At 52.1% G+C, this 20,946-nt stretch overlaps 1 protein-coding gene across 1 annotated transcript in view; it reads right to left on the bottom strand.

Moving 5' to 3' along the window:
- The window catches only part of LOC116956022 (putative E3 ubiquitin-protein ligase HERC4), a 44,022-nt gene that overhangs the window by 17,629 nt on the left and 5,447 nt on the right, over positions 1-20,946 (bottom strand). Inside the window, exons 2-15 of the mRNA XM_076053964.1 lie at positions 20,079-20,348; positions 18,681-18,786; positions 17,307-17,438; positions 16,057-16,145; positions 14,400-14,618; positions 12,602-12,693; positions 10,898-11,073; positions 10,444-10,577; positions 9,567-9,634; positions 8,053-8,162; positions 7,446-7,508; positions 5,882-5,969; positions 4,736-4,916; positions 3,906-4,057 (exon numbers count right to left, since the gene is read on the bottom strand). Coding sequence (XP_075910079.1) covers positions 3,906-4,057; positions 4,736-4,916; positions 5,882-5,969; positions 7,446-7,508; positions 8,053-8,162; positions 9,567-9,634; positions 10,444-10,577; positions 10,898-11,073; positions 12,602-12,693; positions 14,400-14,618; positions 16,057-16,145; positions 17,307-17,438; positions 18,681-18,786; positions 20,079-20,348 — 1,880 coding nt within the window. The remainder of the gene's footprint in view (positions 1-3,905; positions 4,058-4,735; positions 4,917-5,881; positions 5,970-7,445; positions 7,509-8,052; positions 8,163-9,566; positions 9,635-10,443; positions 10,578-10,897; positions 11,074-12,601; positions 12,694-14,399; positions 14,619-16,056; positions 16,146-17,306; positions 17,439-18,680; positions 18,787-20,078; positions 20,349-20,946) is intronic.

The following is a 20,946-nucleotide window of genomic DNA, read 5'->3' as shown; positions in this document are numbered from 1 at the left end:
GCGTGAATTCTAGATTTGAAGTTTTCGTGACTGCAAGGATCCATACTCTTTAGTTCTTTCGGTAAAGTCACGTAGGTACATTTTGTTTAAAAATCAAATTAAATAAATTAAATAAAACAAAAATGAAAACAAATAAATTAAATCACGACGTTTCGGGCGCAACAAAAGCGTCCGTCATCAGGTGGGGACAACCACAGCGAAAAAAACCATCGCTGAAGCATGCCAAAGAGATGACTTTGACAAGGAATTAAATAGCTGAGGGTGGGGGGGGGAGGAGCCAGGGTGAGTGTGTGGGGGCGGGGCGTGGGCCCGAGGAGAGCGGTGCGGATGGTCCAAAGGCTCGGCCTACTGCTGTGACACGTTGGGGGGGGGAGGGGGAGGTTGGGGGAGAACTCTGCAGGCTCGAAGCACTGCACGGCAAATTTAGAAGTGATGGGAGTCGGCAGGGCTGGGAGTAAAAGACCGCAGATGCGGATATAAATATAAACTATAAGGCAGCGAAAGTTTAACTTGGTTAATAACATCCTTCCAATGATTGCTCAATTTGAATCCATCTTCTCGGTTGAAGTTATGTCTACGTTTGTATATCTGGATGGCTTCATGGACAAATCATTGGTGGTATCCAGACGGCTTGCAGAGCACTTTGGTATCGGAGAAAACAATATCATGAGAACCCACAGCGTTGTAACAATGATCAGCTACGGCAGAATAATTCGTCCTACCGGTGAGGATCGCGGTGGCAGCGTGTTGAGTCGTGGAGGTCCAGACCTCCCTTTCCCTGGCGACAGACTCCAGCACTACTACACTATACACTACACTATACACTACACTATAAACTACTATACACTACACTATACACTACTATACACTATACACTACTATACTATACACTGATATACTACACTACTACACTATATACTACTATACTATACACTACACTATACACTACTACACTATAAACTACTATACACTACTATACTATACACTGATATACTACACTACTACACTATATACTACTATACTATACACTACACTATACACTACTACACTATACACTACACTATACACTACTATACACTACTATACTATACACTGATATACTATACACTACTACACTATATACTACTATACTATACACTACACTATACACTACACACTACACTATAAACTACTATACACTACACTATACACTACTATACTATACACTGATATACTATACACTACTACACTATACACTACACTATATACTACTATACTATACACTACACTATACACTACTATACACAGACTGCAGCTCTTCCTGGGGAATTCCCAGGCGTTCCCAGGGCCAGCCAATCGACATCGTCCCGCCAGCGTGTCCTGGGCCGGCCCTGGGGTCTTTGCCCAGTGGGACGTGTTGCCCGGTAGAGTTCCAGAGGGAGTCTACCGAGGGGCATCCTTAACGGGTGCCCGAACCACCTCAACTGGCTCCTCTTGATTTGGAGGAGCAGCGGCTCGACTCTAAGGCTCTTCAGGATTACCGAGCTCCTCGCCCGATCACGGAGAGTTCCTCCTGAATCTGAGGCTCGACCACCGGGCGGAGCCTCCTCTCCAGCACTCTGGCATCGGCTTTACCTGGGACTCTGAGGAGTGTGATTCCTCTGTAGTTAGAGCATACCCTCTGGACCACTTTTTTTTAAAATGGGACCCTAAACCCCAGTTTGCCAATCCAGAGGTACTGTACTCGCCTTCCACGCAACACTGAATAGGCGCATTAACCACGACACTCCTACACTGTCCAGCGCTTTCGACAACTCTGAGCAAATCTCGTCCACCCCCAGCAGCTTTGCCGCTACGAAGGCCCTCGACCGCCGCAGCCGTGATGGATCCGACCCCCCCAGCTGTTTCCAGGGCTGCCTCCTGAGAAGAGGGCATGTCCACCAGGCTGAGGGGCTCGTCAAAGTGTTCCTTCCACCTCTCAACTATCTCCTTAGTTGAGTTCAATGTGACACCACCACCCTTACTGAGAACAGCCTGGGCCACGGCCCGTCGACCCCTCATAAGGCGTCAGATGGTTTGCCAGAACATCTTTGAGGCTGCCTGGTAGTCCCTCTCCATGGCCTCTCCAAACTCCTCCCACGCCCTCTTGGCAAGCCAGTACCTCTCAATCGAGTCGGGAAACCTTTTTCCGCGCATAGCTCGGAAAGCCTCCTTCTTCACCTTGACAGATTCCCTCACCACTGGTGTCCACCGGCGGGCCCTAGGGTTGCTACCATGACAAGAACAAACTACTCTTAGGCCACAACTTTTTTCGCAGCTGCATCCACAATCGAGGTCCTGAACCATCGTCCACTCTGACTCAATGTCCTGGAGTGCAGGAGAAGTTTTCCCGGAGGTGGAAGTTGAAATCTTTTGCACTCGGTTTTCTGCCAGACGTTCCCAAAAAACCGGCACGATTCGTTTGAGCCTTCCACGTCTATCTGGTCAGTGCCCCAAGCATCGGATCCAACTTACCACCAGGTGGTGATCAGTTGACAGCTCTGCCCCTCTCTTCACCCGAGTGTCCAGAACATACGGCCTTAGGTCCGATGATACAACTATAAAGTCAACCTTTGACCCAAGGTGCTCTGGCACCAAGTACACTTGTGTGTTTGAACATTGTTTGTTATTGACATTCCATGACTAGCGCAGAATTCCAAGCACATCTCACCATTCGGGGTTCAGATCAGGGGGGCCATTCCTCCCAAATACGCCTCTCCAGGTATCTCCATCGGTTCCCACGTGAACATTGAAGTCGCCCAGTAAAACTGTGGAGTCAGTTGGCGGCACTCTGTCAAACACTGCACCCACCGTCTCCAAGAAAGCCAAAAATTCTGAATTGCTATTCGGTGCATGAGCACAGACTACAGTCAGAGGTTTTCTTTTTGAGACCCGAAGTCTCACTGAGACGACCCTCTCATCCACTGGGACAACCTCCAACTGAATAGCACCCAGCCGGGGGCTTGTGAGTATCCCCACACCCTCCCGGGGCCTCTCAACATGGGTTACTCCGCAATAGGAGAGAGACCACCCCCGGTCGAAAAGTTTGGTTCCAGTGCCAATGATGCGTGTGGTGGTGAGACCGACTACATCTAGTCGGTACCTTTCCACCTCCTTCCACCAGCTCTGGCTCCTTCCCCCCCAGTGACGTCCCAATAGCTCATTGTCCGTCGCCAAGGTCCAGCCCGTCCGAGGCCAACCCTCTCCCTGCCACGCTGGCATCGCGCCCGCCCCTCACCCTTCGTTCCGCGGATGGCGGGCCCACGGGACGGCGCCACGTAGCCATTTCGGGGTGGGCCCGACCGGGTTACGTGGCGGGGGTCACCCCGGCCACCGGGCGCTTGCCGGCAAACACCACCCTCAGGCCTGGCTCCAGGGGTTGTGTCCCGGTATATACCTCGTCCGGACGAGGTTCTCCCGATTTTTATATTTCAGAACCATTCATGAGGGGCTTTTGTTTGGACCGTTATTTGTCTGGAACCTCCCCCCAGACCTGTTCGCCAAGGGGAGACCCTGCCAGGATTACAGGCGGCATAGCTCTGAGGGTCATTGGATCACACAAATCCCACCACCATGATAAGGTTAGGATCCTTCAGTGGGACGCCGTGTGTGTGTGCGTGTATAACCGTCGTGTGTGTGTATAACCAGGTGAGAAAGAGCTTCATAGCTCATCGGATTCATCCAGTCGAAGTCCAAGATTCTGATTCCCATTCCGAATCGTTCGCGCTCTCTGGGCATGATCCACGCCACTGCCACACGTCCCGACTCCTCATCCGGGTAGTCACGAGCTAATACGCGAAAACCGCACACGTGAGCACGCGTCGTTTGATTTTAATGGGAGACAAAAAAATAATTCGGTCTGTGGGAAAAAACAAATCTTCCCTCACCTCGTGCAGTCTCTGCAAGAACTCTTTGAGTCCAGGTGGTATTTTCATCTCACCCCCCCTGCCCAGCTTCTTCAAAAAGTCCAGCAGGAGATTTGTGGAAGCCTTCAGCATGCGGAGGAAGTCGGGTTTGGGCAGATGGGCCAACCACTCCTCTGCACATCGCACGTTCACGGGGAGAGGAGGGGTTTGACAAGGGGCCGCACGGCCGAAACAATGGTAGCCAGCAGAGTTACGTGGCAAGGGAGAGGTTACTCACCCACGCACTCATTTAACCACTCACAATATACTTACACACTCACCCACCTATCTGCTCGTTCACAAACACAAAGATCCCCCCGTATAGCCTTAACAGACTGCTGAGGCAAGTGCTCTCAGTGAGTAGCCCCTATGAAGGCCTGCCACTGCCTTCGTCTACCCAGTGGCGATGATTATACAAACCGCATTGGGTACTCATTTGAGGCTGAGTCGCCCTATGGTGTTGCCCATTAACGGAAATCGAACTCGGGTCGCCGGGATTGTAGCGCGGCGCGCTAACCACTACACTACCTACTCACTCCGCCCACTCACTCACACTCGCTGAACCACTCACCCACCCACTCACCTACCTACTCACCAACCCACTCGCTCACTCAAGTCGGACCAATTAATCCCAGGATGCCTTGCGCGGCACTCAGGCGCGAGTGGACGGAGACGCGGCGTGGACCCCCCCCTGCGGTGGAATTGAACCGCGACCCTCCACAACCGAGCAGGCGAACCGCGCCGCCGCTACCGCCAGACCGCCGGGCCACCGCCGGACCGCCGGGCCAGCGCGAGCGGAACACGCAACGTACCGAAGAGATTCCGCAGATGGTCGGGCAGCAGCACGACTTTGGCGATGACCGGTGCCGTGAGCTTCTGAGAGTCGGCGGTCCCCGGGAAGAGGAGGAGGAGAGCCAGAACCCTGAGCGAGTCCTCGTCAGGACGCAGCTTCTCCAGCGACGGCACGACAAACTCGCACAGCAGGTTGCTCACCTGGTCCAACGCACAGACAAAGATCCCCCGTATAGCCTCAACAGACTGCAAGGGCAAGTGCTGTTAAGCAAGCAGCACCTACGAAGGCCAACACAGCATAGTGGCAGTGGGGTGGCCAGCACCACGCTTTGGCAGGCTTTGTCTCTCCAGTGCCGGCAAGCAACCTCCGTGTTTGTATTTGATGTTTCTGTTCACGATGCCTACTCTCGTACTTTTACAGATTCGACCGACGCAGCAGCGAGGCACAAACTGCGCCACTCCCTGCCGCCAAATTATTGAAATTTGTGTGAATGGAAATCACAGCTCTCGAGAGGCCGTGAGCCAATGCAAAAGTGTCGCCAATGGAGAATTTCGCCACACGGAGGAGAGGAGCATCATGACAAAAGCGGCTCTTCGTGGACGCTCTGGAATACAACAGGCAGAGCGAGCACGTTTCTGGGAGGCTCAACCAGGACACACTGCGAATATGACAGCCCCTCCGTCTCTTCGTCAGCCCAGCCAACCGGTCAGGTAGCCCCTCCCACTGCTCGGGGTAGCACCACCCACTGCTCGGGTAGCCCCGCCCACTGCTTGGGTAGCCCCGCCCACTGCTTGGGTAGCCCCACCCACTGCTTGGGTAGCCCCACCCACCACTTAGGTAGCCACACCCACCGCTCAGGTAGCCACACCCACCACTCAGCCTCACCCACCGCTCAAGTAGCCCCACCCACCGCTCAAGTAGCCCCACCCACTACTCAAGTAGCCCCACCCACCACTCAAGTAGCCCCACCCACCACTCAGCCCCACTGCATCAGGTAGCCCAGGCCTTTGCCCAGATCACGAGCTGAGCATGACGCTGAAATATTTTAAACCGGGACAAAATCTCGGTTTTTGCAAACACTGCAGGACACCGGGACTGATTTTTTGTTTAAACCACCGGGACTGTCCCAGTCAAAGCAGAACATTCGGTGGCTCTTTATCATTACCTTACTGGACAATTGTTTCGTGTGGAGATTCTCCAGCAGTTGCTTTGCCTCCTCCAAATTCAGTCCCAGGCTGACATCCGGAGATTGTCTGCCACCATCGAAAACAAAGGTCACAGTCAATTAATCAAATTACATTATCAACCCACTCGCTGATGTGTGTTACTCTGCCCCATAGCGCCCGTCCCCGTTGGTATGTTTGATACGGGAATTTCATTGGCTGAGCAGCCATAGGAATTTCATTGGCGGAGCAGCCGTAGGAATTTAATTGGCTGAGCACCTGTAGGAATTTCATTAGCTGAGCAGCCGTAGGAATGTCATTGGCTGAGCAGCCCTAGGAATTTCATTGGCTGAGCAGCTGTATGCATTTCACTGGCTGAGCAGCACAACCTTGTTGCCTTCCTTAACGTCACAAATATTCCTTCAAAACATTCTCAAGCAGAATATTAGCGCTGGATACAACCACAAATGTTATTTGTAACTTTGATCCTTACCCGAGTATCATTCGTTACATTTTATGTGCTTTGTTATTGAGGGACTCAAAGTCCAACGCAGCGGTTCTGCACCAACGCTCACCACGCGCGCCGCCACCAGAGCGAGTCGTTGTTTTGGTCGTGGCGCGCGGCGCCGCCCCACGTGCTATGCTGAAATTGGACCAATCGGTACGGCAATTCGGCTCGTGGCAAATTGCTAATACACCGTATATATGCCAAAAGCACAGCCATGCCGAATTATCCCCAATTACGAATGATCAAAAACCGAAATAACGAGATTTTACTGCATTTATACTTGATCTATTTTATGTATTTATTTAAGTAATCTGCTCACCTTTCCTATACTTTGGCACTCCAATCGTGTTTTTGTTGTGTTTGTAACTTTCTGACCCGCATCTAGTGGACATCTGTGAAGAAGAGCTTTAAAGCTCATCGGATTTCCCCAGTCTAAATAAAGATTCTGATTCTGAATAAAAGTGTGATCACTTGCTGCTCAGGTTCGTGGTTCGAATCCAGCGGCCGCCCTGATTATTACTGCACAACAACGGGGACGATACCACGCGCTCTCTACTCCACTCCTAGAAGGCCGGCGGGCCGATGGGTTGTGTACAAAATGATTTATTTTTAACGTGGAAAGACAGACACGTGAAGGAGACTTTTTGTCTGCTCATCTGTCGTTATATATCTCTCCGCTGAATACGTAATCTTCTCAGGGGTGCCGTGGTGGCAAGATGTTAACTCCCTCGCCTGGTGTACAGGAATTAATGGGTTCGATCCCGACCCCTGACCCCTGCTGTATATTCTCTCTCTCTCTCTGCCCGTGGCCGCGTGGATTTTTCTCAGGGTCCTCCGGTTTTTCCCTTTAGAATCAACGCGCGTTTTGGCTGCTATAAATTTCCACGTGATGATGATAAGCTACTTTAGTTGAGCTATCATTTGTGGCCAGCTCACTGCTGAAAAACAACCATATAGCTCAGTGGGCCTTACCTGGTAAAATTTAAATAGTTTAGTTTAGATTGTAATTAATCTCCCTGTTAGAGAATTGAATAATTGCAAGGTCTGATGCCCCTTACCTCTGTGAGAGAAGAAAACTGCCATTGAGGCATGCGGCCGACGAGAAGATGACATCCATTTGCCTGTCGACACATTCAGTTACGGCACGAAGTTATACATACCGGGGGGGCGCGCGCACCGTGACAGCGCTGACCGTGCAGAAGCTCGAACCATAATCTACCTCTGGCTCAGGGCCGCTGACGTGATCGATCCCTAACCCCCCCCCCACCCCCAAACTTGTGTCTTTAAGAAACCCTCCACCACCCGGCACGACCAAAAGGATCACAGAGCGTTGCGTGCGAGCGTTCCCGTCGACGCGCCCATCATTGTCGTCGTTCCGACTCGCCCGGCGGTCACGGATAAGGGAAGAATTCTCATAAACCGATTTGATTTTTCTTTTGCGTCTTCTCCAAACACGAGCGAAGGGGGTCACAGAAATTCCGCGGGCAGAAGCTCCGAAATACGGAGCTCATGGATTGGGGGGGGGGGGGAAAGTCGCGAAACCAAATTTTAGCAACGGCAGCAGTTACAATCGCGTCCGGTCAGAGAGTTTTAGTTGGAGAAAAGCCGGGCAGGATTGTTGACGCAAATCGCCACACTCGCACGCGCGAGCGCCTTCTTGCTTACCGCTCAAACACAGGACGCAACGTTGACTTGGACATCAACTTCCTGCTCAGCTCCGGAGTCACGGTGAAGATCCCAGGAGCCCGCGTGCCCGTTGGGTCTCCTCGAGACTCCTGCAAGAGGAGGAGAATGCCTCCGCGTGATTTTATTGGTTATCGATTGCGACCGTCCTCCGTGCCTGTTTGCCCAGGAGAGCCGCAAGACTCTTTTGGCGAGGAGCGGCGTCGCCAGGTTCTTTCGCAGCAGAGGGCGGCGATGTTGCTGCCACGCTCGATCCCAATCGAGTAAACTGGCGATACGTTGTTCCGCATTGGGATGTGTTTGGCCTACACTGGTCACGTGTGTGTGTGTGTACGTACGTTGAACTTCTTTGGCACCGTTACGTAGCCAACCACGCTAATCGGAGGTGCGGGGGGGGGAAGGACGAAAACACTGAACGCCAAAAGCAGTTCTCAAGGAATGAGTTTCCACGCGAGCTATGCAACCTAACGCAAAATGGCGTCGAACTAAAACATCCCGACGCTGAGACATCGCCAGCGAATCACTCTTCCTGCATCTCCGATTAGCACGGCTGGCTACGTAACAGTGTGGAAGAAGTTCAACATAGTGGTGACCCCCGACTTACGACGGCTTGTGCATGTCATGCGCACACTCGTAGTGTAGTGTATAGTGTTGTGTATAGTAATGTAGTAGTATAGTAGTCTAATGTATAGTAGAGTTGTAGTGTAGTGTATAGTGTAGTGTATAATGTAGTGTGTAGTAATGTAGTAGTATAGTAGTTTAATGTATAGTAGAATTGTAGTGTAGTGTATAGTGTAGTGTATAGTAATGTAGTAGTGTAGTGTATAGTAGTGTATAATAGTCTAATGTATAGTAGAGTCGTTGTGTAGTGTATAGTGTAGTGTATAATGTAGTGTATAGTAATGTAGTAGTATAGTAGTCTAATGTATAGTAGAATTGTAGTGTAGTGTATAGTGTAGTATATAGTAATGTAGTAGTGTAGTGTATAGTAGTGTATAGTAGTCTAATGTATAGTAGAGTCGTAGTGTAGTGTATAGTAGTGTAGTGTATAGTGTAGTGTATAGTGTAGTGTATAAAATGGGACCTTTTTTGCTCATATCAAAGTATAAAAAAAATAAGAATAGGTTTTCCCCGTTCTGGCAAGTTACAATAAATCTTTGTTAGGGTTATTTTCATTTATTTTCGTGGTCAATTTTGCCATTTTATTGGTACGTAATGTGTTTCCCGGAACGGAACTCCCAATGGCATATCATTGTGCCCCCCCCCGTGGGAACTAAGTGGCTGGACTTCGGACGGCTCCACTTGCGAGCGTCGTGCAGGAACCAATTGGGTCGAAGGTGCGGGGGTCGCCTGAACACACGTACGCGCGCTATGTCGGTATGACGCACACGGCAGCAACACCGGCCCTCCGGTAAGCACGGAGAGGCTTTCCTCGGCAGGCGAGCGGAGCCGTCCTCAAGGAACGGGGACAGTGCCGCGGCGGACCGTACGCTCACCTCTGCGCTGCAGCACGTGGCGTAGACGCGGCTGCCTCCGGCAAAAATGTCCCTGACGATGATGCCGGCTGCGGGAGACGTTCACAATGTCAGTGTCACCCCCCGCGGGCTCACTCGGGGAACGCGCGCCTCCCGGATTTGATGCTCTCGCCATCTCGGGCACGTTAGCGGTGGCGCGTGACCGTCAACCGCGTCACCAGAATGTCACCGGCGGCAGTCCGACGGGCACCACATCTGCTTCACGAGTGGGAAAATTGTGGCGATGTTTACACACCGCACCAGGTACTCATTTGAGGCAGAGTAAACCTAGGGGAGGCCCAGGAGTGGTTCAGATAATCCGTCAGCGGTGTTGGTGGCCGCAAGTGGGAATCGAACTCGAGTCGCTAGGTTGGTAGCGCGGCGCATGAACCGCTACGTTACCGCTCATACATACGTACAACATACGTACAACATACGTACAACATACATACAACATACGTACAATGTACGTACAACGTACGTACAACATACATACAACATACGTACAACATACGTACAACATACATACAACATACGTACAACGTGCGTACAACGTACATACAACGTACGTACAACGTACGTACAACGTACGTACAACGTACATACAACGTACGTACAACGTACGTACAACGTACGTACAACGTACGTACAATGTGCGTACAACGTACGTACAACATACATACAACATACGTACAACGTACATACAACATACATACAACGTACGTACAATGTACGTACAACGTACGTACAACGTACGTACAACGTACGTATAACGTATGTACAACATACGTACAACGTATGTACAACATACGTACAACATACGTACAACATACATACAACGTAGGTACAATGTGCGTACCTGTGCCGGCCGGACCCCCAGGTGAGACCCCGCCCAGCTCCAGCTCCGTGGTGCCGCCCTGCTCCCCGGGGCCCTGCGGCGTCGCGAGCAAGTAGATTCTCCTCGAGGTGGCGCACAGCGCCGCCGTGTGAAACCTGCAACGGTCAGGGAGCAGCGGCCGTGGTCAGCAGGGAGGCAGGCTCGCGACGGACGGGCGGGCGACGGGCGACCGGAGTGGGTCCGCCAAACGGCTCGTGAACGGGGGCGAGCAGTACAGCGGAGGCTGCGACCCCAGCAAACGTAAGGCAACCAACCGACTTACAGCGCCGAAACGTCGTCTGTTATTAACTTTGATTTTTTTTGTAAGGGCTGCAAAGTAATCAATGAATGCGTTTAGCGCTCCTTGTCGTTGTTATTGTCGTTCGTGCTTGGCGGCGACACCGGCGACGTCATCGGCGCCAAAACGCTTGCGTACCTGCTGCAAGCGATCTGCGATATTCCGCTGATGCCACACTCCGTCACCACAGAGCTGTGGACCAGCTGTTCGGTTGTTGTCGTAGCAGCCGCAGCAGCAGCACCAGCATGAGCAGCAGGAGGTGCAGCAGCAGCAGCAGGAGGTGCAGCGCCACCGAGAATGAGCACCGTCCCCTCCTGTAGCGCAGCGGACACGGCGTGAACACGGACACGGCATGAACACGGACACGGCATGAACACGGACACGGCGTGAACACGGACACGGCATGAACACGGACACGGCATGAACACGGACACGGCATGAACACGGACACGGCATGAACACGGACACGGCGTGAACACGGACAACGCTCCCCCCGCGTAGCCTCCGGGGCACTCCGAGCGAAATAACGATCGCGACGTCAACTTGTAACGCCGTGCCACCGGGCGGTTCGCTCCTCTAAACTATAAATGCGTCGTTAAATCTGCTACCACCTGACACGGCCAATTAGTAAGGTTTGTCACGTGAATAAAACGTGTCAATTCGTGACTAGTACAGCAAACCGCAGGCACATATACCCCGCATAAAAATAGCGTTTTGTGTAAAAAAAATTCAGATAGCCCGCACCTCCATATACCCCGCATGCATTAATATATTTAACGTCCTTACCGCAGCTTAATTCCATCATATTAATACGAAGTTGACATTTGCAATGCATTCCACTATCAATTGTTAACATTAAAATCATAACGTGCACAAAGAACACAAACTAACTGGAAACGACTGAACTTAAAACAGTAAATAAGTAACAAAAGTAAATATCCAATAAATAAGTAACACATAACTGGTAGATGAGTCAGTACAGTTTTAGCACTGGTAGATTGCGCACTGCGCAGATAATAGCGGCACTACGGTGACGCCATTGCCTCGCCCCAGCTGCCCCACCCCCCAACCCCCCACCTCTCCCCCCCCAGCTGCCCCACCCCCCAACCCCCACCTCTCTCTCCCCCCAGCTCTCCCGTCGCCGGTAAACAGTGCGCCCACTTAAAACATTGTCATTTAATTGTACAAACAATTCATTTAAACCGTGATAACATGTGCAATTTTAGTGTGAGTGGTTTATTCAGCAGTGCTTTAGTCAAAGGTAAGTGTTGCATAGTGAATAGTCCTACCATTACATTTTTTTAACCAGTCATGACGTCACACGTGTAAAATATTTTTTGGGATAGCCCGCACCTCCATATACCCCGCACCTCCATATACCCCACACCTCCATATACCCCGCACCTCCATATACCCCGCACCTCCATATACCCCGCACCTCCATATACCCCGCACCTCCATATACCCCGCACCTCCATATACCCCGCACCTCCATATACCCCGCACCTCCATATACCCCGCAGGGTCTTGTTTTGTTTGTATGAAGTGGTATACCCCGCGGGTTATATGCGGGAAAATGCGGTAATTGTAAAAGTAGTGTGTTTACTCTCCAACACACCGGTGGTGCTGTACTAGTAACGAATTGGCACGTTTGGTTTACGTGACAAATCTTACCAATATGACCGTGCCGGGTGGTGGCGGGTTTAACGACACATTTGTATATTTAAGCGACCTCACCCAAACAAACCCTCTATTGTGGATAACATCGGTCGCGAAAGCCTACTGGCTGATCCGTTTGTTTTTCACGGCCGGTAATCGTTCGCCGCCCTCGCCCGGGGGTACCTTGGTCAGCAGCGCGGTGTGGCGGTCGCCGCAGGACGGTTGGACAACGTGCCGGGCCCGCAGGCTCTCCAATCGCACGACCTCGCAGGCGTCTGGGTGGGGGAAGAAATCCGGCAGAGAGCTACGTCACCACTGGAACTGCGAGCCTTGGTAACAAGCAGATTTTTCTCGCCCCTCCCCACCGCGGCCTCAAGTAGGAGAGGCTTATTCGGCGAGTGCTCCCAGGTGGTACGACGCAGAAACGCGGCTCGCAAAGCCGCGAGGTATGTGAAGGGCGCGCGACCCCCCGATCAGCGCGGTCGGCTACGTATGGTGCGAAAGACGTTCAGCGTGCATACAAAGAAGCGGAGGGAGAGGACGCGAGCTGGGGATTACACCAAGAGGCAAAATATATGGGGTGCTACGGTGACTAGGAGACGTTAACTCTCTCGCCTGCTATGCAGGAGGTCGTGGGTTCGATCCCGACCCTGACGCCTGCTGCTGTATATTTGGAATTTGCGTCTCTCTCTCTCTCTCTCTCCCCGTGGTCGCGTGGATTTTTCTCCGGGTCCTCCGTTTTTTTTTTCCCCTCCACATTTAGAATCGACATCGCCACGCGTTTACAGCATTTGGCTGCTACACATTTCCACGTGACGATAAGCCACTTCGTTGGGCTATCATTTGTGGCCAGGTCGCTACCGAAAAAAACGAGCTATACAGCTCAGTGGGCCTTACCTGGTCAAATAAAAAGAGTTTAGTTTAAAATAAATAAGTAACATGTGTTATTGTTCAGTTTCTGTAAACACGTAGAACGGAAAATGCACAGAGGTCAGTCGTCAAAACGTTTACGAGAGCGCGCGATGCTCTGCCACGGCCAGGAGGGACGATGGGGCGACGACGGTCAAAGATAAAGATGTAAGGGGGCAGCCAAGGAACGTAACGCTTCCACGCGGACGTCCGGCGTGCAGACGGAGCGACGGAATCAGTTCACGTGGTGGCGCTGGGTGATTCGCTGCGTCAGGAGCCTCGCGCAGGATGGTGGCTGCTTGGGGAGGATTCATCCAGCAGCGGACTGACCATGGCTGACAACGATGCTGGTTTCAGTTTTTTTCAGTTTCATTCATTTGGTATAGCCCTGTGAGCCATTCAGCTCTTGAATCGGGTGCAACCGCAACAAACAAAAAACACGAACAAGACAACATCTTAAAGTGACTATGTGTGACTGTGCAAACAGAAAATCCGGGAAAAAAAAACAGCAAAATATTCCAGAAAAAGCACCGTGTACACCAACGCTGATGACATCACTACATATTTCTCTCTAACGAAGCGGGAAAGAATCGTGGAACGAGATAAAACTTCCGTCCTGACGTTCCTCTCCAGGCTGCACGGGGGTGGGGTGGGGTGGGGGAGCTTCTCCTGGGCACCGAATCCGTGCCAAACAACGCAAACAACGTTCGGGACGCTATCCCGAAAACACGAGCCGGTCAATTGGCGAGTCCTCACTCGGTTAAACGGATTTTACTTGAAACTCGACGGAGCGCAACGGGGGGGGGGGGGGGGAGGGGGGGGGAGTAGGAAGAAGAGGAAAAAAAAGAAAAAATAGGAAAAGGAAAAGATAATAAGGAAAATAGAAGAAAAAATAAGGGAAAAGGAAGAAGAAAATAAGAAAAAAGACGAAATAAGGAAGGAAAACAGAATGAAAAAGTAAGAAACTATTTGGAAAATAATAAGTAAAAAGAAGCCAACAAAACCCCACGCAGCCGTCGCAGTCGGATGAAGAGAAATTCAAAGAGGGAAACAAAAACGTTGAGCGGGGAACCTTGCAGATGGTCGAGGCCCAGCTGGCCGTGAGCGTTGGCGCCCCAGACGAAGACGCCGCCGGTGAGCGTCAAGGCCAGGCTGTGCGCGGCGCCGGCCGCCAGGGCCCTCAGGGGAATCCCGCACAGGGCCACCACGTGCAGCGGATCGCTCCGCGGGACTTTGTCGCCCAGGCCCAGCTGCCCGCGGTCGTTCGTCCCCCACGCAAACACCTCGCTCGCTGACAAACACCAAGCGGGAGGGCGTCACCGCCACGCCGGCACCGCCCGCGCAGCCGCGCCACGCGGCCGTCTGGAATGCTCTTCCTTCCAATGTTAAGAAACCACCGCGCACTTTTAAATCATCTACATTGAAATCGAATTTCTTTAGAACTGCTGCTTGTTGTTGTTGCATTTACTTTGTTGCCCTTCGCCCGCACCTCCGATTAGCACGGTTGGCTACGTACGGTTCAACGTGCGTACAAGATGCCACCGCACTGCACCACCAAACCTAGTAACGAATTGGCACGTTTTGCTTGATGAACCTTACTAATTGGCTGCGTTGGGTGGTGGCGGGTTTAACGACACATTTATATTTACGCCATCTAAGCCAAAAACCTCTTATGGGTAGTACGTACGTAAGTTAATCGGAGGTGCAGTGTTGAGTCTATAGGTAGAGTTAGTCTATGGGTAGTGTTAGTCTATGGGCAGTGTTAGTCTATGGGTAGTGTTGAGTCTATGAGTAGTGTTGAGTCTATGGGTGTAGTGTTGAGTCTATGGGTAGTGTTAGTCTATGGGTAGTGTTAGTCTATGGGTAGTGTTAGTCTATGGGTAGTGTTAGTCTATGGATAGTGTTAGTGTATGGGCAGTGTTAGTCTATGGGTAGTGTTAGTCTATGGGTAGTGTTGAGTCTATGGGTAGTGTTAGTCTATGGGTAGTGTTAGTCTATGGGTAGTGTTAGTCTATGGGTAGTGTTGAGTCTATGGGTAGTGTTAGTCTATGGGTAGTGTTAGTCTATGGGTAGTGTTAGTCTATGGGTAGTGTTGAGTCTATGGGTAGTGTTGAGTCTATGGGTAGTGTTAGTCTATGGGTAGTGTTGGTCTATGGGCAGTGTTGGTCTATGGGCAGTGTTAGTCAATGGGCAGTGTTAGTCTATGGGCAGTGTTAGTCTATGGGTAGTGTTAGTCTATGGGTAGTGTTGGTCTATCGGTAGTGTTGGTCTATGGGTAGTGTTAGCCTATGGGCAGTGTTGAGTCTATGGGTAGTGTTAGTCTATGGGTAGTGTTAGTCTATGGGTAGTGTTAGTCTATGGGTAGTGTTAGTCTATGGGTAGTGTTGAGTCTATGGGTAGTGTTAGTCTATGGGTAGTGTTGAGTCTATGGGTAGTGTTGAGTCTATGGGTAGTGTTAGTCTATGGGTAGTGTTGAGTCTATGGGTAGTGTTAGTCTATGGGTAGTGAACTTCTTTTGCAGCGTACGTAACCAACCGTGCTCATCGGAGGTGCGGATCTGGCCGCGTTATACTCTGTGGCTTCCTGCGCCTCTGGACGTAAAAAATAAATAAAACTGTGCGGTGCATCACAAAGTGTGCGTATTTGTTTACTTATATATTTTTACAGCTGCTATACATGGTGGTGGGGGGGGAGATCGAGGTAGATGCGAGGGTTGAACGGTGGCATACCGCTGGAGAGAGCGAGGGTGTGGTGGGCTCCGCACGAGACCTGCACCAGCGTCACCCTCCGGAATGCGTCCACCACGATGTTCACCGGCCTGTGAAGTGCACGCGCCCATCACCGCCAAGTTTACTTTGCTTAAAATTAACCACAGTTTTATTGAATACATTTGATTTTGGCGCGATCATTTGAATAAACTAAAACCGAACTATTTTTATTTTACTAGGTAAGGCCCCACTGAGCTGTATAGTTATTTTTCATAAGTGACCTGGCCGTCACAAATGATAGCTCAACGAAGTGCCTCTCATCATCACGTGGAAATTTACAGCAGCAACCAAATGCTCTAAACGCGTGACGTTGATTGTAAATGTGGAGGGGAAAAAACGCGCTTCTGCGGTCGTCTGCAACGCTCTTCCTTCCGTTATTAGGAAGCCACTCGGAGCTATGCACACTTAAATCATCATCCAGATTGAAAGCTCATTTCTTTAGAACTGATGTTTGTGTTTAGGTTGTTGTCCTTCCCCCCGCACCTCCGATTCGCACGGTTGGCTACGTACGCTGCGAAAGAAGTTCAACATACGTACAGACACAGACTCGCATAAAGACCCATAGACTCACAGAAACCTATACAGTAAAAACTTGGAATGCGAGTAACTTGGTCTGCGAGTGTTTTGCAAGACGAGCAAAAATTGTGAATAAATATTAATTTGATAAACGAGCGAGGGTCTTGCAATACGAGTAGTGTACGTGTACGCTTTGTCTGCCGAGCGTCACGTGATCACAACTGATATACGTTGTGCTTTGATATACGAGTGCTTTGGATTACAAACACGTTTCCGGAACGAATTATGCTCGCAATCCAAGGTTTTACTGTAGTTTGTTGCCCTTCCTACGCACCCCCAATTAGCACGGTTGGCTACGTACGGTGCGACAGATGATGGCCTACGCAAGCTGTCGCCATCTCTGCATGTATGTTGAATTTCTTGCGCACCCTACGTAGCCAAGGAATAGAACACGCAATGAAATCAGCTCGTACGCGCGAGCTGAGACGGACTGTTGCATCGCTAGAGACACACCTACGATTATCGTGGTTGGCTACGTACGGCGCGAAAGAAGTTCAAACGTGCAAACACGCAAATTAAAAACACTCCGCTGACGAATAACTCGGTCGCAAATTTTCGCTCGAAACAATGCCGCTGCCCTCCGCGGCCCCCCCCACGGGATGAGAACCTCCGGCCTCGAGTGGACCAGCACTGGCCTGGGAGCGGAGACACTCCGGGCGTCTCCTGCCACCGCCGCCGTCGTCTGCGCCACCGCCGGCTTCCTTTTATTTTTCTTCCCCGATTTTTTTCTCCACTGCTTGGGCGCCAGTTGCGAATCCACGGTCGCTCTGCGGAAAGAGATGTCGGCACCAAAAAAAAAATCGCAAACTGGCGTCCGAAACGTAACACTTTCATCGCTGATTTCATGCTTGAATAATTATTGGCGATATGAAAAATAAGAATAGGTTTTAGCCTTTCTGGCAATATAACAGGTGGTGTGTTAAGATGTTCAAAAACCAAATAGAATCCTTCTTCAAGGAATCAAGTCTGCATTAACCAAATGTGGTATTCTGATAATTCATTAATCTATGCATTGTCTTTGAAACTGATTGGCCTGCACCGGAGATAGCCATCTTTATGGCCTAGTCTCACTACCAGTGTCAGACCAGAGAACGCCACAAAGCGAACAGCACAACAACGATGCCACACGTATCAGAGCATTCATAACTCGGTGTGAGCAGCTTTCTCATGTGTCCCTAGATAATTTAAAAGCGATTTGATATTTAATAGGTCAATTTCTTCAAACACACCGGAGTTTGGGGGACTGGTGGCACGGTGATTAGCATACCGCGCTATCGACCCGCTGGCCTGAGTTCGATTCCCGGACCACGGCTTACATGAGTGGCGAGTGATATTCTGTTTCCTGAATGAATTATTAGTGCTGTGGGAGCTTGGGGGGAAAGAGACAACGATGGGACAGGGAATTGTGGTGAGCGAGTGGGTGAGCGAGTGTTGTTGTTGTGACTTGCAGTGTGGTGGGTGAACGCAGAATGGACGAGTGGAAACAGTCAGTGTCTGGTGGTGGGAAGTCATTATGGTCATAGCAATCGAACTAAAACTAAACTATTTTTGTTTTACCAGGTAAGGCCCCACCGAGCTATGTAGATATTTTTCAGAGGCGACCTGGCGATCACAAATGATAGCTCAATGAAGTGGCTCATCATCATCACGTGGGAATTTACAGCAGCCAAATGCGTGATTTTTATTTTAAAGGCGAAGGGAAAAACCCACGACCACAACGGGGAGAGAGAGAGAGACATGCAAACTCCAAATATACAGCAGGCGTCAGGGTCGGGATCGAGCCCACGACCTCCTGCATACCAAGCGAGGTAGTTAACATCTCCTAGCCACTGTGATGATGATGAGAGAGACATGCAAACTCCAAATATACAGCAGCAGGCGTCAGGGTCGGGATCGAGCCCACGACCTCCTGCATACCAGGCGAGGTAGTCAACATCTCCGAGCCACCGCAGCGACTGACCGCCGAGCTCGGGCCGACCCAGCTCACGGCGCCCCCCGGTGCCACTCACCTGGGCGCGTCCCTGCCGCCCCACGTGATCAGCTGCCCGTCGCCAGTGAGCGCCACCGCGTGATGCTCCCCGCAGCTCACCTGCGTCAGCCGCTCCGCGGGCACAGCTGCACACGCAGCGGCGGAAGGTGGGACGAGGTGGAGGGCGGGCAGAGGTGGGCGGGGGACCGTGTCGCGTGAGAAATGGGAACGGCCGCTTCAGCGTAACGGGCGAGGCGCCGGTTTGCGCACCGCGGATCGCGATAAAGCGCACAGCCGCCTGCCCCCCCCCGCCCCCCTTCGCGAAGAGGAGACGAATGTTGATTCTCAGAGGAAGCGTTCGCTCCCCTGTACATCAGCACCTCCGTTCGCCCACCCCCGACCGTCTCATCGGCGGCACGTCACGCGATCGGACGAAGACAAAGAATTGGCACGTTCTATTTACGTGACAAAGCTTACTAATTGTGTCGGGTGGTGGAGGGTTTAACGAAACAACATTCATATTTACGCAATCTAACCCAAACAAAAACCTCTTATAGACGAAGACTCCGTAATGGAACGCTCGCTCCGCGGTGCTAATCTCCTACTGGACATCTGTGAAAAAGAGCTTCATTGCTCATCGGATTCCTGGAGGATAAATAAAGATCACGATTCTGATTCTGTTAGAGAACAGAGCGTGCAGGAGGATCTCGCGGGGGAAGCCGTACAGATGATCCAGTGCCGGAGGGGGCTCAGCACTGCCCCCACAACGCCCCCCCCCCATGCTCAACAACTCAGCACCCCCTTCTAAATTCTTCCAGTCGAGTCAAACAATGTCGGCGACGATTAAAAACAACGCGGCACGACGCAGCGCCGGCGACGAGCCGCGAACCTCGAAGACGAGCGGCGAGCGCGGCGAGCCAAGTTTTACCCTCGTTCGAGATCGTCAGGACGGCTGGCGACCGGCACCGCCCGGCGACCGGCGATTGCCGGCGCCGCCCCGCGGCCTCGCGGTCGGCAAGGCCTCCCCCCCGGTCGCCGCTGCCGGTGGGGGGGGTGCCGGGGAGGGGGGCCGTACGTCCGTGTGTGTATGTGTGTGCGTGCGTGTGAGCGTGGGGAGCGGTGGAGTAGCGGTTAGCGCTACGAACCCGGCGACCCCGAGCTCGATTCCCGCTCTCTGCCAACACCGGTGACGATTATCTCAACCGCTCCTGGGCCTCCCCCTAGGTCGACTCGGCCTCAAATGAGTACCTGGGTGCGATGCGTAAACATCGCCACTGGGGAGACAAAGGCGGCCGCGCGTGGTGCCGGCGACCCACCCCCTCGTGTGTCGTTGCCGGCCTTCGTGGGTGCTCGCTAACAGCGCTTGCCCTGACGGTCTGTTAAAGGCTACACGGGGGATCTTTGTCTTCAGCGTGCGCGTCGCCCCCCCCCCCCTCACCTTGAAAGCCGTCTCCGCTCACGCCGCACTCCAGCGCCGTTCCGTCCTCCGCGAGGACGATCAAGCGCTGATCGCCGCCGCACGCCGCCGCCGCCGCCACGCGGCCTCCGCCCGCGGAGACCCCGAAGAGCGGCGTGGCGCGCGCCACCGATGGCGAGGCCTCGTCCAGCCGCCAGCAGACGAGGGCTGGGAGACGCGGAGGCCCCTCGCCCGAAGCCGGGAGGGATGTCGCGTTGGGGGTAGCGGCGGGGATCGCCATCCCCCCGCGCTCTGTAAGACGCGAAGTAAAAGTTGAGACATCGGACAAACCGGGGCACGTCTCACCGTTCCCGCACCGCCGATTAGCACGGCTGGCTACGTACGGTGCGAAGGAAGTTCAACGTGCGTACACGCGCACGTTATTGCATTGTGGTCCACGATGTGCCTCCGTAGACGGTAACCAAACAATGGAGTGCATCATCGACTCTCTTGCCCCTGCGATTGATAACCTCACAGGAGTCCGAGTGGACACGGGATGCGGCTCACAGCACGTCGGCACGACACTCAAAAGTTCACGGTGTGTTTGCTCGTTCGTTTGTTTTTTTCCCGCGAGATGGAAGCCATGAGGCCAGAAGAAGAGGCGGCATTGTTGTGCCAACCACGGTGCCCTCCAACCACTGGCCCACACGACCATCACTCCAAGTTTTTATTTTAAAAGCTATGTACGTACCTGCCAACCCATACGGTTCACCCCATAATCTTGTACAGGGAAATTGAGTTTTCAGGTCCATACGGCGTAGAGCCGTTTCAATACGGGCAAAATATTTAAATGTTTGTGTTTCTCCCTTGTGATGGGACTTTGGAGGATGCACGTTGAGATGTATAAGGG

Source organism: Petromyzon marinus, chromosome 63, assembly GCF_048934315.1.
Source record: "Petromyzon marinus isolate PM22_M1 ecotype Great Lakes invasive population chromosome 63, UKy_Petmar_22M1.pri1.0, whole genome shotgun sequence".
Classification (NCBI taxonomy): domain Eukaryota; kingdom Metazoa; phylum Chordata; class Hyperoartia; order Petromyzontiformes; family Petromyzontidae; genus Petromyzon; species Petromyzon marinus.
Note: the sequence above shows the minus strand (reverse complement) of the source record. Positions and strands in the feature narration are given on the sequence as shown.